Raw genomic sequence first — 16,422 nt, forward strand, 5'->3', positions numbered from 1 at the left:
CCGTGGCTTAACCCTGCTTTGCTAGCTAGGACTGACAAATCAGATAGCTTCTTCTCTCCTTCCCAAGACGCGGATTTCAAGGTTACCTTTCTCTCTAACCGTACTCAAGTCTGATCATACTCCTTTTGCGCAGCCCAGATGGCCTCAGCTGGGCCCTTGGCAGCGCTGGATTCCAAGCCCAGATCAGCTTAGGATCATTGCTGCTGGGGGTACCTGTGTGTGTATTTGTCTGCACTTGTGTATGGATGAGAAAGGAGTGAAATCTTTCGGCAGAGCAGCTCCCTGCTGCTCACAATGTTTCCTGGCTCCAGGCAGCATGGCAGCAATGCATATGTGTGTGGTGAACCAGCTGTCCCACTGGTGGATCCTATCCAAGGGTCAGGTTTTGTCTGTAGGGTGCAGGTAGAGCTGCCAGGTCTCGTCTACTGTTTGGGCAGAGCACCATGGTTTTCAAACAAAGCCCAGTGCTTGTCTGAATCAGTGGGTTCTGCAGCTTGTGAGCTGTCTTTCTGGAGTCTTCATCTCCTGGTGTCATTGCAGCAGGGACTGTGCATGGTGATAGGGTGCAGGACCGCTGGCATGCAGGTGTTAGGTGCTGAGTGGTGATGGGACAGGGAATCATAGAATTACAGAATCATTAAGGTTGGAAAAGATCATTAAGATCATCTAGTCCATCCGTATGCCCATCCCCACCATGCCCACTAACCATGTCCCTCAGTGCCACATCCACACAGTTCTGGAACACCTCCAGGGAGGGTGACTGCACCACCTCCCTGGGCAGCCTGTGCCACTGCAGCACTGTTCTTCCTGAGAAGAAATTTTTCCTTATATCCAACTTGGGAAGGAGCAGGGGCATGCAGACCTTCACTGAAATCTTGCTTCCAATGCAGGCAGTAATTCCTCTGGAGGTGTGTTCCCCTCTTGTCCCCAGTGAGAGAAGAGTTGAATGTGTTGCATCTCTCTGCTGAAGGTGTTCATGCAGCAATGCCTACCTGCATGCATAATGCATGTGCGGCTGTTGCATTGAGGGCAGGGTCTGTGGCTCATGTGTGCAGGATGCTGTGCCTGCCATGGCACCCCCCCAACGCAAGTTCAGGGATCTCTCTGATATTTTCATAGATGTTTTTCAAAGCAGTGCCTTCTATCTTGCTTTCACAGCTTAGAGAACAGCAGGGTTTAGGCAGCTCACTACCTCCTTCTTTGTGCTGCCACTTTTCCTACCCCAGTGGGGGCCTGCTTTGACACAGAGCCTTCCTCAGCACAGAGAGATGTCTTTGGCTTTCCTCTGGACCTGTGTTTTTAAGCATACTCTCAGCCTCAGTTCCAAAGAGATGCTGGGATAAGATGTTTGTGCTGTGTATGAAGTAAGTGTTGCTGGATAGAGGAGCAGACATTAGGGGTTCACACATCACTTGTACAGGACCCACTTATCAGCCAGAGCTCTAAATAGTCTCCCAGACTGTAACATGAATTGGCAAGTCCATCCCTCCCTCTGTGTAACATGTTTTAAGGGAAGAAAAAAGCCTGAGTGAAAGAAATGAAAGCTCAGCAAAATGCAAACTCAAGCCCAGCACTCAACAGGAAAAGCCAAGGGGAAAAATCATTAGGTAAGGCATTACATGCATGGACACGTACTGGATGCAGACGCACACCTGCACAATGCAGATGCCCTGCTGTAGACCTGAAAATGCTTTCAGAAGGCATTTAGATGCCTATACATGCACATAAAAATACACTTATTTGTAAATCTTTGTCACTCCTGAACCCCCTGTCACACAAAACATGCAGTCCTACCAATATGCCAGCTACATTTTTCCCCAGCTCACGATTCTGCAGAGGAGAGCGGCACATATGCTCAAGGTGAACTGTTCTTTCATCTTAGATGAGCAAGGATAGGAGTAATATAAGCTCCCTGGCTTTCTCCAGATCAGAATCAGAATAGCCTGGTGTTGCTGGTTTTTAGGACGTTGTATTAAACTCCCCTGTCCTCACCCAGAATCGTTTCAGAAGGGCATGATGGCTCCAAAGGGTGCAAACTTTACTGAAGAGCCTAAACCAGGGGTGTTACTACTCGTTAACTGGAGGTGAGTTGTGTTGGATGATACATTCACTCTGTAGTGCTTTTTGTATACATTTTTTTCTCTAATTCTTGCAAAATCCTAACTCCTGGTTCTGCCCTCTAGAAGCTATTGCTTTGCTGAGTTACATCCTTCAGCCTACTCAGATCATAGGCCACACAACCACAAACAGCTCCCTCTAACCTCTTCCCTTGTGTCTCTCTGTTATGCCTGTGCTGATTATAGCATGCACTTCTGTAAATCTTAGTCACCCATACATCATGGAGTATTGAGGACCTTGAGTTCATACGTATCTCTGGAAGCCATACAGCTCCTGTGTGCATCAGCCTTGTCTGGATGAACCACTTTCTTCACTGCCGAGTTAATGCTACCACCAGAAACAACACCATCACCTAGAGGAAGCTATAATTTCAGGCTGTTTTTATGCCTGCAGTGCTCTCATGATACCCTCTGGTTTGGAGGAATGATTTACCAAGGCAAACATCTTGGCATTCATGCTGTCCTGACCTTTTTGTGACACCAGTGGAGCTCCATAGTTCATTGACTTTGCAGAAGACAGAAGCACTCAAAGTATATCTCATTAACCTTCTCATACTAATCGTGGCAGAGGACGGGACCTTAGCAATTGCAAAAAGCATATAAATGCACCTAGAAAGAAATGTTTCAGCAGAAATAGCAAAAGCTGTGTAAATGCCAGACCTTAGTGAGCTGGGGAACTGTGCTTCTGCGAAGTGCTTTTATTCCCAGAATTGCAGAAATGAGTTGTAGAGCCAGGGCTGATACTTCACCCTGTCTGCATTATGCACTAAGCCTCTCTCTGTTATATGTTAGGTGCTCTACAAAGATAAAGAAAAATCCACCATCTCTTGTAATCTAGATGCTTAACTGAAGGGCTGTTAGAAACAATTCCTGCTTCTGAAGGTGCAGTGAAAAAAGTAGCTGGCTGTGGAAGGTGAACTTGAGGTTCACAAAAAAGGGCTGTTTTTATGTTAATTAATTTCACTTGTGGAGAATTCACAGCCACTTCTTGTCTGCATTGGTTGATGTGGCTAATTAATCACCCTAAGTGTCTGTAAACAGGAGATTTTTTTGCTCTCTGTGGCATCTCTACCTGCCTATGTGAGGATGGAGACCTGTAGCTTCACAGCAATTGGCAATAGCTGTGAACTCAGCAGTGTGAGAGTGAGAGTCACAGCTTAACCAGTCTGGGTGAAGGCTAAGAGGGATGTTCTATTCTCAGAGCCCTGGAGAAAATTTTGCTGCTGAATGAGGAAAGTATGAGTTCGAAGAGGTGGAGACATTAATAATAAGAGCCTTTGTGTTCACGTGGGATAGCTGGAGGACAGAGATACAATGATTAAGTTTTGACATCTGCAGACTGTAAAGGCAAAGACAAAAGGCTTTTCACAGAGGAATTACTGCTCCTGTTTTTGCTTCCTAAGGCCAGTGGACTGGAAAGGCTCATCTGGTTCCTTCTCTGCTGCTCTAGACAGCAACATCATATAGACCTACACAAACCCCATTTTTGTTATCTTCACTGCTTATTCTGGCTGGCTGTTCTAGAACTTCTCTCCTCTGGTGGTTAAAAGCCATCTTGTTTTCAAGGCAAATTTTCTCATAACCAGTTGCTCTTGAGCCAACACTGTTTTTCTACATAAAACAAAACAACTTTCCTTCCTCCTTGACTATCTGTCTCCCCTTTCTTTATACAGAGCAATCATATCCTCTTCTGGCTTTCATTTATCTAGGTTAAACAAGCCTTTTAATCTCCTCCATTAAGGTAGGCTCTCTGTTCCCTTAATCAAGCATCAAGCCAAGGTTATTTTTGATAACTTGCTTTTCTGTAAGGTTCTTTGCTGCTTGCCCAAACCAAGTGTAAAACAGCATGACCTATTGTCTGTTGAGTAATTCTGAGGTGAAGAAAAGTGTCACCAATCAAATCTAGAAAAATGAGGCATCCAGGTGCTACTGTTAAAATTTGCATTTGTTTCCTACCTTATCTAGTGACACTCAAGCCTTTTAAAATGACTTAGTTTCTGATATAATTCCTCTTTAATAATGGTAAGAACATCTCTGTCCATGAAAGCTAAGCCTGTGAATCTCCAGCACGTTTCTGTATGTCATAGTTTCAGTGGGGATGGAATTGTTTTCTTTAGTGTGCCTAATATAATGCTATGTTTTGGTCCTAGGACACAAACAATGTTGGTAACACAGATGTTTATAGTTGCTGCTCAGCAGTATGGTATGGAGCCCAGGATATTTGCAGTGAAGGGCTCAAGGAGCTGGGTGGGAACAGAATTAGGAAAGCTGACTTGAACTGGCCAAAGGCATATTCCATGTCCTATGACATCATGAGGAACAAGTTTTGGAGGGGGTGCGAAGGCATCTGTCTCTCTTCTGCTGCGTGGGGGGCTAGCTGGGCATTGGTGGTGGGGGGTGCATCACTTGTTATATACATTTGTTATATACATTTATACATTTATATATATATACACACACACACACACACATATATATAGTCATAATTATTATTCTTTTATCTGACTTAATACATAGTTTTATCTCAACCCATGAGTTCTACTTTGTTTTCTGTGATTCTCTCTCCCATCCCACTGGGAAGCAGAAAGTGAGCAAACAACTGTGTGGTGCTCAGTCACCTGCTGGGTTAAACCATAAAGCTATTACAACCCCTGTAAAATACCTTAAATTGGGCTTCTGAAAACTGTTTTAATCCCAAGTGATTTTATTTTATTTATGCATGATTTATTTCATTTCAGGCTACTGCAGCACAAATGTTCCAACCCCTCAGGTTTGCATTTACTATTATGTACTCCGAGCAGGACATACCTTTGGCAGTGTCCCAGTTAAAACTATTATTTCTATGGTATTTCTATTATTCCTACAGTAGCCCTTTTCAATCCTGCCTACTTGTTCTGGTTTCTGTATGTCCTCATTTAGAATCTACATGAATTGTACCAACAAAGCTCTTACTTCTCCCTAGACTCTCCCACCTTTCTAGAGGGGTAAGGTATGCTTTTGCATCAGCTATGTTGCCAATAATATTACTGTTTTCTGCCAGATATTCTACCTATATATTTTCTATATTTGATTTTCCCTTTTTTGTGTATTAAAATCATATGTAAAAGTTACATAAGATCTTTCCATTTAATTGACAAAAGAATAAGAAGCAGAAAGCTTTCCGTACTTACTGTAAGAATTCCCACATCTAGCTACATGTGTATATCTCCCAATTTCCATAGTATTTCTGAACCTCATGACTATTTCTGTGTTTATTCACTCCATGCACCCCAGAAGCGAGAACATACAATTATCTCCGTTTTACACAATGTGAAGCAGAGACACAAGGGTGTCTTTGCAGATCAGGTCCCAGAGGTCCTTGGCAAAATAGGGAATTGGTGCCTTCCAGTTCCTGCCCTGTGCTGTTGCCTTTATGTTCCCCACTGGAATGAAAAAGCCCCTCAGCTCCTGGAAAAGAAAATGTAATATAAAGGAGAAAAAATGTTTTGGGAAAAGCAGAAAGCGTTTGAGTCCTAAATGAGTTTGGAATGATCTTTTGTTCTTTAAAAGGAACCAAATACCTTTCGTTCCTTTTCTTGCGTCTCTTCGATACAATGAGTGTCAGGAAGCTAGAGAAGATTTTAATAGAGTAGTGCAAGGCATTGTGCAAATAGGAGCCTGGATGAAACAAAAACTATAAAAGACTTTACCCAGGCATAGTTCTCCTGGCATCTCTTCAAAATCGGAAACCTAAACCCAAATCAAATGCAGTATGTCTGAGTATCTTGCACAAGAATTGTGTCTGAAGCCCTCATTTCTTTATACCCTGAATCTTTCACTCCAGTTTAGTCCTTGAAGGGCCACATTTTGATGCGGTTTTGTTTCTCGGTCAGTTGACACTGAAAGTTGGAAGTTTCTCCAAATGCTTTTGTGGTCCTTCACAGACATACTAAGAGGAACTGAGAGGTTGGCTTCTCTTGTGGCTGCAACAAACAGTCCTGGAGGTTTATGGGAGAAACTCTTATTTGTCTGCACTATAAATCTGAAGGAGGGCTTTGTAAATGGTTAGTTTGAGTGCTGGTCACTTGAACAGGCAGTTGCTTTAGCTAATGCAGCACTTAAGGTATCTACTGAATGAGACTACCCAGCTGTTGTGTTATAAATATCTTACTGACCTGATAACACTGAAAAGGGCAAATGCAGAAGAATAAGGAAATATACTGTCCTGGTATAAACTGCAGCAAGAAGATTTAGGTCAGACATTGGGGCAAAAAAAAACCCACACTTTTTTAATGGCAAGGATAGTTAGACTGCCCAAAGAGACCACAGTCTCTCTGCCAGTGAAGGGACAGGTTGGGCAAACATCTGTCACAAATGACTGTTACAAGCCTTAGCTTCTCTTGGGAGGGGAGCAAAGCTCTGTTAAGAATTAGTTTTGGGGAGCTAATATGCTACAGCACCTTTCATTAAAGATACGCATTAACATACTGCAGAACGCTTTTGTTCTGGCTGCATCATACCGCGGTTAAGGCAATTTGCCAGCCTGCTGGAAGGCTTTTGGAAGGCTCTGACTTATTATAGGCAATTGTACCTTTTGTCTGCCTGTTATAGCTTATACACGTAGGCAAACCGATAGCATCGTGATTGACTTTTTGTTCTACAGTCGCTCTCACTTTCTTGTTTTGTAAATGTGTTGGACTTCCTCTCCCAACAGCTTGTTAATCTGAAGTAGGATTCTGTATTTTAAGATGAGAGTTGGCTTCTCCCCTCCCTCAATACCTCCTGATTAATCCCCAGTCCAAGTGACCTCCCTTTCTTGATAAGATCTGGTGTGGTATGGACAGAGAATGGGAAATTAAGGTGAAAATTTGGCTCTAGGAGCCCTCCCCTGGCATATACTTATGTTTTGGACAATATTTATAAGGGGCTGTTAATGGTCTCTGGCATCCTTATTTTTGCTGATTCTGTGACCCTGCAGTAATCCTGGTGGGAGTTTGGATGACTGGACTCTGATCAGAGAACACCCAGTGAGTCTAGAAACTGCAGGTTGACAAATATGTAGGATGCCTGGGATGGTTTATTTTTCCTCTTTTTGCTGAGGCAAGCACTGAGCAAAACCTAAGTAATAACAGTTTACAGGCTGTTAATACCAAATATCCTGAGAGTTCAGAAGTGCCTTATTCTGCTCTGCACAGCTTGGCAGGTTATATTCTTTAAGAGCAGGCATCATTATCTGGACAAATCTGTGACATTTAATTCTTTTGAGGCTAACCTCTGTCCCCAGAGTGAATTGCTCCTTCTCTCTCATGGCAGATTATCTAGCATAAAATGCACATTTTATTTTTCTTTCTCTTGCATTGTCTCTGTCCTGTGCATGAGATGCTTCTTAGTATCTTTACTATCATTGTCCACACGTGGCTTAAAGCCTGTCTTTAACTACAGGTGTACACATTTGGTCCTTACATGCGTGAGCATGTGAAGAAGTTTGCCCTCCCTCACTTCACAAATCTTTTCTGATTTTCTCTGTGTCACTTGTTCATACGCAGTACATGTCTCCAGGTGTAAAAATAATTATACGTTATGCTTGATTGTACGGGTTAGCAATGAGGTACAGTATTTGCATAGATACTTGAGACAGTCCATAGTTAAACAGGCCAGACCATTTCCTTACATTCTGTTTTTCCTCCTTTTCAGACAATTTACGAGGACTTCACTAGTATAATAATGAAGGAGCACGTACAGCTGTATTTGCAGATTAGGTACTCCGGTGCACAGGAGGCCATGACTGTTGCTGTCATTCTAATTTCATAACATTGGCCCATGTAGTACAGTGCTGTGAAATGTGCCTAGCATGCAGCCTTATGAAGTCCTCTTTCTGTACCAGAGAACTTCTGGGTAATTACGAGTTGGGTTTGCCTATCTGATCTAATTTATCACTTAGGGGTTTATATCATGCCTATTACTGTGATATCTAAGTGCTGCTGAGATACTGCAGGATGTCTCTTTCATCAAGTGCTTATTTCTATGATAAGTTAATGTTATTGAGCTGAAGTCTGTGCTGTTCTGTGCAGCATCTTAATCGCTGCTCCCCCCTGAGCCCTGTGTGTATAGTTATTCTACTTGTGTGGTGGCTTTGCTGAACTGGTTTTAGGGATTTGAGATCAGTTACTTGAAGGCCAAAGTTGTGCTGCAGAAATCATGGCTCAGCTGATGATAAATTGACCTGCTCAATCGATGAGAGGGAAGTCCAAGGCTGAGCAGACTGTGGGTGAGCATATGGATATATGCACTCTGTCCCCTTAGAAATGCACTTTCCACATGCAGACTTACATAGTGGTGTGAGTAGAGACTGTCTGCTATGTTCAAAATAATCTCTCATTTGTGGGTAAAAGGGGCCACCACTTCCCTGGGCTCCCACTCTGCCGACTTCCACTTATTGATTAAAGCATATTTAAAAATTAAAACAACATCTCCGTGCCCACTCAGCAACCTACTGCCTGGCCACTTCACCTGCTTCTGGTAGAAACCACAGTCCTGCTCTCCGTGGGGTGTCGTGTTTGCACTGCAGGGTAGATGGGGAGGTTGCTGTCTCTGGGTGATTTCTTCTGCCTTTCTTCTCCTTCCACCAGCCCTCAGAGTGGGTTTTTCTTTCATGACCAGATGAAGCGGTTGTTTGTTTGTTTTGAAGGTGACAAGTGTTTTATGTGAATTCTGGCTGCTCCAAAATGCCAAACCCCAGCTGGGCTTTGAGTTTCACAGAATAACCGCTGACACCTAATGAGCCTCTAATAAGTGCTTCTCCCTCCCTTCTTGTCGTTTAAATAAATAAATGACTGAAATTTGGGGGTGGTGGGAGGTGGTGTTGGATTGCAGTGGAATGAAGCTTTTCTGTTTACCCACCAAGCAGGTACACTGCTAAAAGCAGTCACACAAGCTTCCCACATACACATGCAGCCTCTCCCCCGCAATGGCCTGGACGGCTTCTTTTGAGGATGGAGCAGGAAAGTTCTTTCTCAAGCCCAGTTAGTTTCTTGCCCACTCAGCTTGAGCTGCGAGCCAAGGTGCTAATTAGTGTCAACTGTGATGGGGGGAAATAAGAACAAAGGCAAGACTTTGATAGTTCAAAGTGTAGTTGATGTTCAGGTGCTTGCTTTTCCTGGAATTTTTGCAAGAAGCAGTCTACCATTGGCAGTGGGCATGCTACACGTATCTTCTCTTAAGGGAATGGATTCGCTTCAAAACAACTCTTATTTGTGGCAGTAGGTATAAAACTAAGGAGTCCCCACCCCTCCTTTTCTGCTTTCGGAAGGTGTGATCTCTGCTTAAGAAATGGAGAATGATAAGATGTAAAATTTCAATACATCTTTACGGAAAAATTCTGAGAATAAAGATCTTAGATGCTGCTTGAATTTCTTTGCCAGAAACAGAATAATTCATTGTTTCCAGCTCGGATATGTAAACACATCATTGTGAAAGGACAAGAGTAGGTATATTAGTGAGCCCTTAGCAGGGAATAGGCAGAGTACTGTTAAACAGGCTTCTCTGTGTATGTTTATCTCCTGTGAAGACACTCCTAAAACTGCAGAACATCCACCTCGTCAGTCGCCTCTCCTCTGCCATTTGGAATAACTTAGTCCTGACTAAGAATGGGCAACCTATTTCCAGATGGAGTTATTTCTGGATAAAGCTAACTTTGGTTAAGGTGAATTAATGTGATTAATGTCACTGAAAACAAATGAAAACAAAATTTTGAAAAAGAAAATAAGATTTGTTTTGACTTTTTCAAGTGAGGTTTTAAAAATTACATTTTATTTCACTTTAGTTCTGTAGGTATTTCTCGTCTCTTTTATCAGGAAGATAATCATTTTTATTGTGGTTAGCAGGCTGAACTTTTCAGGAGACAACAAGATATCTGGTTGTTGCTTGGCTGAGAAAGCTGAAAGATGTCATGTCTGTTTGGCTGTACTGATGGTACCCCTCTGGTCATCCGTTCACTCTCCAGAGGATTAAACCATCAGAGAGATGAGACACTCACAGATGTATTTCTTAATCTCTTCTCTCTCTTGGTTTCAATGCATTTCCTCAGAGCCTTCTTCCCTAAAACATCTCTGTCTCATACAGGCTTGGGCACTCCAGAGTGGTTCTCCTGCCTGGCCCTGGGGATGTGCTTAATGCAGAGTGGTGGAGCAGCTAGAAGTCTATCTTATGTTTTGTATTTCTCCACAGGTGGGGAAATGGAAGGAAAAGAAATTGCAGATGAAGTACTACGTGTGGCCCCGCTTTGAGCTTTATCCTGACTCTGAGGAGCGTGAGGATGATCATCTGAGTATAGTGACTCTGGAAGAGGCACCGTTTGTCATTGTGGAGAATGTGGACCCTCTAAGTGGCACCTGCATGAGGAACACAGTCCCTTGCCAAAAACGCATTGTGACTGAGTATGTACCCCTAAGTTTGTCTCCTCCTATTGTCCACTCTCTTCTCAGCAAGAAGTAGGATACTGGGCCAATACTGGCACATCCTAATAATCCTTTTTAGAAAAATCACCTCAGCTTGCTCAGCCTAGCCTGTGCCCATCCATGATTAGCCCCTCTCCTGCAAAGGTATCACAAGTTAAATTCTCCACATTGTGGAGGGGAATTGTGGGAGGGGAAGCTCATACTGATCATAGAGAGGAATTAAGGGAATTTTCTCTTGTCTTTTTTAACTCATTTTTTGTTGTGATGGTTCAGGAATAAAACTGATGAGGAGCCGGATTATATGAAGAAGTGTTGTAAGGGGTTCTGCATCGACATCCTCAAGAAAATCTCGAAGTCTGTCAAGTTCACCTATGACCTGTACTTGGTGACTAATGGCAAGCATGGGAAAAAGATCAATGGGACGTGGAATGGAATGATTGGAGAGGTCAGCAGCAAAAGGAGGGTGTGGTGGTCTTCATTCCTGGGCTGGGTGCCATAGGTCAGGTCTGACCTCCAGTCATTATTCTGTTCCCTTTCAGGGAGGGGACAGAAGTGACTCCGTAGAAATGATTGACTCCTTTCTGGGCACTGTGTGAATTAAACTGCTCTGACTCTCTGACCGTGACCACCTTTCCTGCTCAGAGATTAATTATTATTCCTTGTGGTGTCACAAATTTGGCCTTTATAGTCAAAGAAAGAATGTGATATCCATGCACCAAAGAGGCTGCAGCCTAGATTAAGCTTCGATCATATATAAGATGTATAAAGAATGAAATAAGACTTTGCAGTATTAGAAGGAGGAGAAAGCAAGGACAGAAAAATGAGATAAGACATCTTCTCAGTGGATGATGTGTTTATCCTAAGACCTCTGCGGATTTATTTTTTATACACATAGCAGCTTTGAGGGGAAGATAAATGTCTATAGATTCCCTGAAAGAAGAAGGTGTCCTGATGAAAGATTAGAAAGGAGAAATGATAGAAACAATATAGGGAATGGGATTAGAGGAGTGAAAGAACTGCATGGAAAGGCAGAATGGTGAGAAGGGACACGCTCATGATGCTTGAGTAGGGCTGGCCCTGGGTCTGTGTGTGTGAAATTTTCTTTTCTTTTCTCTAGGTCGTCACCAAGCGGGCCTATATGGCTGTGGGATCCCTCACAATTAACGAGGAAAGATCAGAAGTAGTGGATTTCTCTGTGCCCTTCATTGAGACGGGAATCAGCGTCATGGTGTCACGTAGCAATGGAACTGTCTCACCTTCTGCCTTCTTAGGTATCATTTTAATCTAAAATTAAAATTTAGTCCAGTGTTCATCAAAAATTAGGTGAAGGTTACTTGTGATTCTGAGCCTGAAAGTTCCTTTTTAGGAATACCTGTGGGACTGGTATGTAAAAATAAACTGTGATGTTTTAGTTCTTAATCCCAAGCAAGCAAAATCCAGGCAAATGCAAATAGGCACTGCCTAGAAGTTCCAAGGCATTTCTCAGTAATTCTAGCAAAGAATGGGCGTCTCGGGGTTGCCATCTACCCTACAGCATGTGGTATCCCAGTGACTCAGCTAATGGCATGTTCAAGGAGTGTAGGCCAGAAAAAAAAAAATGATTCAAACATTATAGCTGGTAAGCCAGCATATACTTCTTAGTGATGACAATTAGCAATAAATGGCTGTACTTTCAGGGACATTATTTGTAAAGATTTTAACTCAGTCCTCACTTGTCAGAGACACTGGAGGAAGTTAGATATCTAACAGAACTTGAAAGGTCGAGCCATCAGTTCTTTGCTGACACTGCATCCCAATAAAACGGTTTCTATTGTTCTTCAGTGCAGGAGGGTAGTTGGAGAATGCAGAAATATTACTGCATGTCCCAGTGTCTTCCTAGTATCTACTATTTGGCTTTACAAAATGCTTTATGATGCAGCGAACATGCTACATGAGTTACATAATTACTATCTCCTCTCTGCCAGGAACCTGAGAACACTTATAAACAGAAGTAATTTTATATGGATAATTTTTTTTCCCCAAACTTCTTCAAGAAGTTGTTTCATTACTACTCACTCTTCATCAGTTTTTGCCATTAGCCAAGGAAAATTGGCTTCCAACTTTCCACCAGTATTACCTGGGGTGTGTAAAAAAAACCAAGAAAATAAACACAACATTTTTAAATTGCAATTAAATTGAGATTGGAAAATTGACTGTAATGTGGGCCAGAGTTCTAGGTTTCCTTAATCTGGTACAGTCCCATCTTTATCTCTTCAGGCTTGGAGGTGGAGAAAACTGGCAAAGATCAAACAATTGCAGAATGGAAACACTTAACAATTCTAGAATGAGCCAGTGTTTCAATTGCTGCAAGAATAGAATAGCTGAGAAACTATTATCAGTAGGGCTGAACCTCAGAAATTTGGAGATGCTCTTTGGCTCAGTAGCATCTTGAAAGTTAGATGCTCATCTGAAACTCTGCCAGTTCTGTTTCATTTTCCCCACTCTCTCCAGATGGTGCTGGAGGACTTCCTGGGAACAGTCTTTTATCAATGCATTTTATTTTATCAATGCGTGTCACAGTGGCTGCGTGTGGTTCCAAATGGAGCTGTGTGTCACAGATGTGGCTGTAAGAATGAATGTAGTCATTACAGAAAAAGAAACAATGCTTCTACCAATTCAGGATGTTGTTCAGATTAGGGTTGAAGGCTTTACCATGACTTCTGTTTCTCCCAAGCCCATTTTGCCACACACTCTCATTGGGGTGCTCCAGAAGGCAAAGAAAGGAAGGGTAAGGTGGCTGCTGTGTATCAAGCCTTTCAGCATGGGTTTCTTTTCCTCTCCAGAGCCATTCAGTGCTGACGTATGGGTGATGATGTTTGTGATGCTGCTTATCATCTCTGCAGTGGCCGTCTTTGTCTTCGAGTACTTCAGCCCTGTGGGCTATAATCGGTGCCTTGCTGATGGCAGAGGTAAGGGAAGCCACTCCTTGCCACAGTCCTCTCTTGCTTTCAATCCTGGGTCCTTCATTACTGGCATTTCCTTCGCTTAAATGTGATACAGATCTAGTCCACTCTAAAAGGTGCTTAGAGAGGGCAGGGAGGGAGGCGGAAAACATCTCTGTAGCAAACAGATGTGGATAATGGATAATTTGCTTGGCTCAGGAGACTGAGCTGTGATGCTTTCATCTCTAAAGCAAACGCTAGCTCCAATCATTTCTTATGAAGGGGATAGGGATCCTGGTAGCTGGTGCTGGCAGTGCCTACAGAGCTGCTCTCTCTGAGGCAATCAGAGGGCTCTCCATTTTCAATCTGCCCTTCAGTGCTACATCTCTTAGGAGAGCAAGCAGCACTGCTGGCCTCCCAATGTAGTGCCGTACTCCAGAGCCCACATCTGTCAGCTGGGCATCATCCTCTCCAGATTGGCTCTCTGGCTTGCCAAAGCCAGCTGTGAAAATGAGAAGCTCATTTTTTCTGGGACTGGGCAAGCAATTATATTGTAAAGGCAGTAGGAAAGATAGGAATGAGTGACTTAACTCTCTGGTTCTGATCTTTAGGAGACAGTTAAAGAGAGGATGGACAAAACAACTTGAGAGGCAGAATTTTTTCGTTTATTGGTATAAGGACAATTAGCAAGTTGAGCCTGTTGTCACCTCTTTATTTCATGCCCTAACAAATCGGCACTTTAAACCTTTCCGGAACTTATTGGTCAGTGGAGAGTGGTAGGATTGGGAGTTTTTAGTAAATGCATTCGTTTGCTCCCAGTTTATTACTTGGAGTGAATGTAAGGGACATTAAAATAATCCAGTTCCAATACACTGCCATGGGCGAGGATACCTTCCATAGATCAGGTTGGAAAAAAAAAAGTGTTTATAGAAATGCAGGCAGAACCACATATATGGGGAAGTGAAGAACTTTTTTTTCTTGTGATGGAACCATGGGGTACCTTCATGGCAGCACAGATCTTTGGATTCAAGTAAATACTGATAAACCTGTGAGTCTCCTGGGAGGTATTAATACAGATGTGGAACTGGAAGCAGTTTTTAATATAGGTATGCAGTTGTACAGTTATTAAGTTAGGTGAACTGTAGCTGGAGTATCAACATTTCTGAGTAATCATGAATGGTACTGCACCATCAGGAAGATATTATCCCTGACATACATAACACAGAGATGTAGAAAGCAGCCTGTGGAGGCTGAAATGCCTCTTTGGTAATAAATACTGTTGCTAATGTTATTTTGGCTGCATTCAAATAGTCTACAGTAGTATTAATCTGCTCCTAGATCTGGATTTTCTCTATAAGGATACCTTTCTCCAAGCTAGGTGAGCATGTCCTGATCTAGCCTCCAACTACACTGATTTGTTGTTCTTGGGTCACTCCAAGTTTGAAATGTCATTCCTGGTATGGATTAGAGACTCCCATTGCTGTCTTGATTTGTGGCTCAAAGCAAATGGGGTGACTGGTGAACAGAAGAAGATAATAGCAAAGAACTTCTTGAGATTTCCTTATAGATTACAGTTCCCACTGATGTTTTACACGGCTTGCACCTGTGTCTTAGGGCAAGTCCATACCTGTACCTTGAAGTACCGTATCTTACAGAGACACATGATTCAGGCATCTCACTCATTTAGTAAAGAGGAATTAAAAGTTACCACTCCAACATGTAAGATGCAAGGAGTGTCAAACCAATTTCTTACACCAAGTTTGTCTCCTTGCATCTAAAGGCTCCAGTTTTGCCAGATGATGATTCTACTTAGAATTTAATGTGCAATTCCCAGATTACACAATGAGCCCCTTGCATTTTTCAGCTGCATTAAGGGCACGCACAGTTTGTGCCTTCAGATGATCCATACTTTTCCCTGTTCAGTGCTTTGAAGAGAAGTCATCAATTGACTTTCTTCCCTTCTGTTTCTCTGCTGGAGCCAACCTTAATCATAGGCGGCAGCACCCGGCTCCCACCTTCCCAAGGGAGGACATGAAGCATGGGATGCTAAACCAAATGGTTGCAGAGCCAGGGTAGCACCATCAGAAAAGTGACAGGCAGTACTTGAATTGTGCCAGAGAATCTTCTCCCAGGAGAATCTTCTCAGTGCCTGAAGTACGATCTTTTGAGTAATTCCAGCTGCAGTCTCAACGACAGTTCCTCTTGTGCTCAATTTGAGCATATGTTTTGGTTCCCACTAATGGAACCTACATATGCCAGGGATGTGGGACTGCTGAGAGCCAGACAGGATTTCACAAGGTTTCAAGCATAGTGTTTCATGAGCATGCGTGGCTTTTGGGCTATGTGTGAACTTTTACTCTGAAAAGTGAATAAGGGGAAAATATCAGCTTTGTAAACATTGGATTTGTTCTTGAGGCTGCTGATCTTCCTGAGAGAGACCAAAGTATATGTTATGTAGCTTAGATGCAGTACATGGAGACGGACTGGGTCCTTCTCTGGCTCATGTAACATCAGCAGACTCAGTAAGAAAACACTCTTGCAGATGCATTTGTAGACTCTTGTTATTTCAGATGATGCTCTTTCTTGCACCTATACAAGTGCAGTGAAGGCCGTATTTTGCACAGATGTATGGTAGGAGTTTAGGAACAAAACCACTGTTAAACAACTAGAAATGAGGGTAGAGTTCTTCTGAGAAAACTATTTCTGGTGACTACACTTGAACTGAAATGGAGTGTTCTACATTTTCTAATCAGGTACAAAAAAGCCCTTATATAAACTGGAATAAAAATAATAAAAACCCTTATATACACTGGAAATCTTTGGGACAGAATGAATACAGAAGGCTGAGGACATTTTAGAAAATCACTTTTCAGGGTCATGCTTTGCTTAGATATAGTGTCATGAATACAGGGGAGCATAGCTATGGACATTCATCTCACAGGAATAGAT

General features: G+C 42.6%; 1 protein-coding gene across 1 annotated transcript in view; it reads left to right on the top strand.

Moving 5' to 3' along the window:
- GRIN2B (glutamate ionotropic receptor NMDA type subunit 2B) overlaps positions 1-16,422 on the top strand; it is a gene marked incomplete at both ends in the record, with an annotated part of 164,823 nt that overhangs the window by 124,332 nt on the left and 24,069 nt on the right. The window contains 4 exons of the mRNA XM_079548420.1: positions 10,323-10,531; positions 10,826-10,997; positions 11,670-11,823; positions 13,375-13,500. Coding sequence (XP_079404546.1) covers positions 10,323-10,531; positions 10,826-10,997; positions 11,670-11,823; positions 13,375-13,500 — 661 coding nt within the window. The remainder of the gene's footprint in view (positions 1-10,322; positions 10,532-10,825; positions 10,998-11,669; positions 11,824-13,374; positions 13,501-16,422) is intronic.

The sequence above is a fragment of the Tetrao urogallus genome (genome assembly GCF_951394365.1).
Source record: "Tetrao urogallus genome assembly, chromosome: 1".
Taxonomy (NCBI): Eukaryota; Metazoa; Chordata; class Aves; order Galliformes; family Phasianidae; genus Tetrao; species Tetrao urogallus.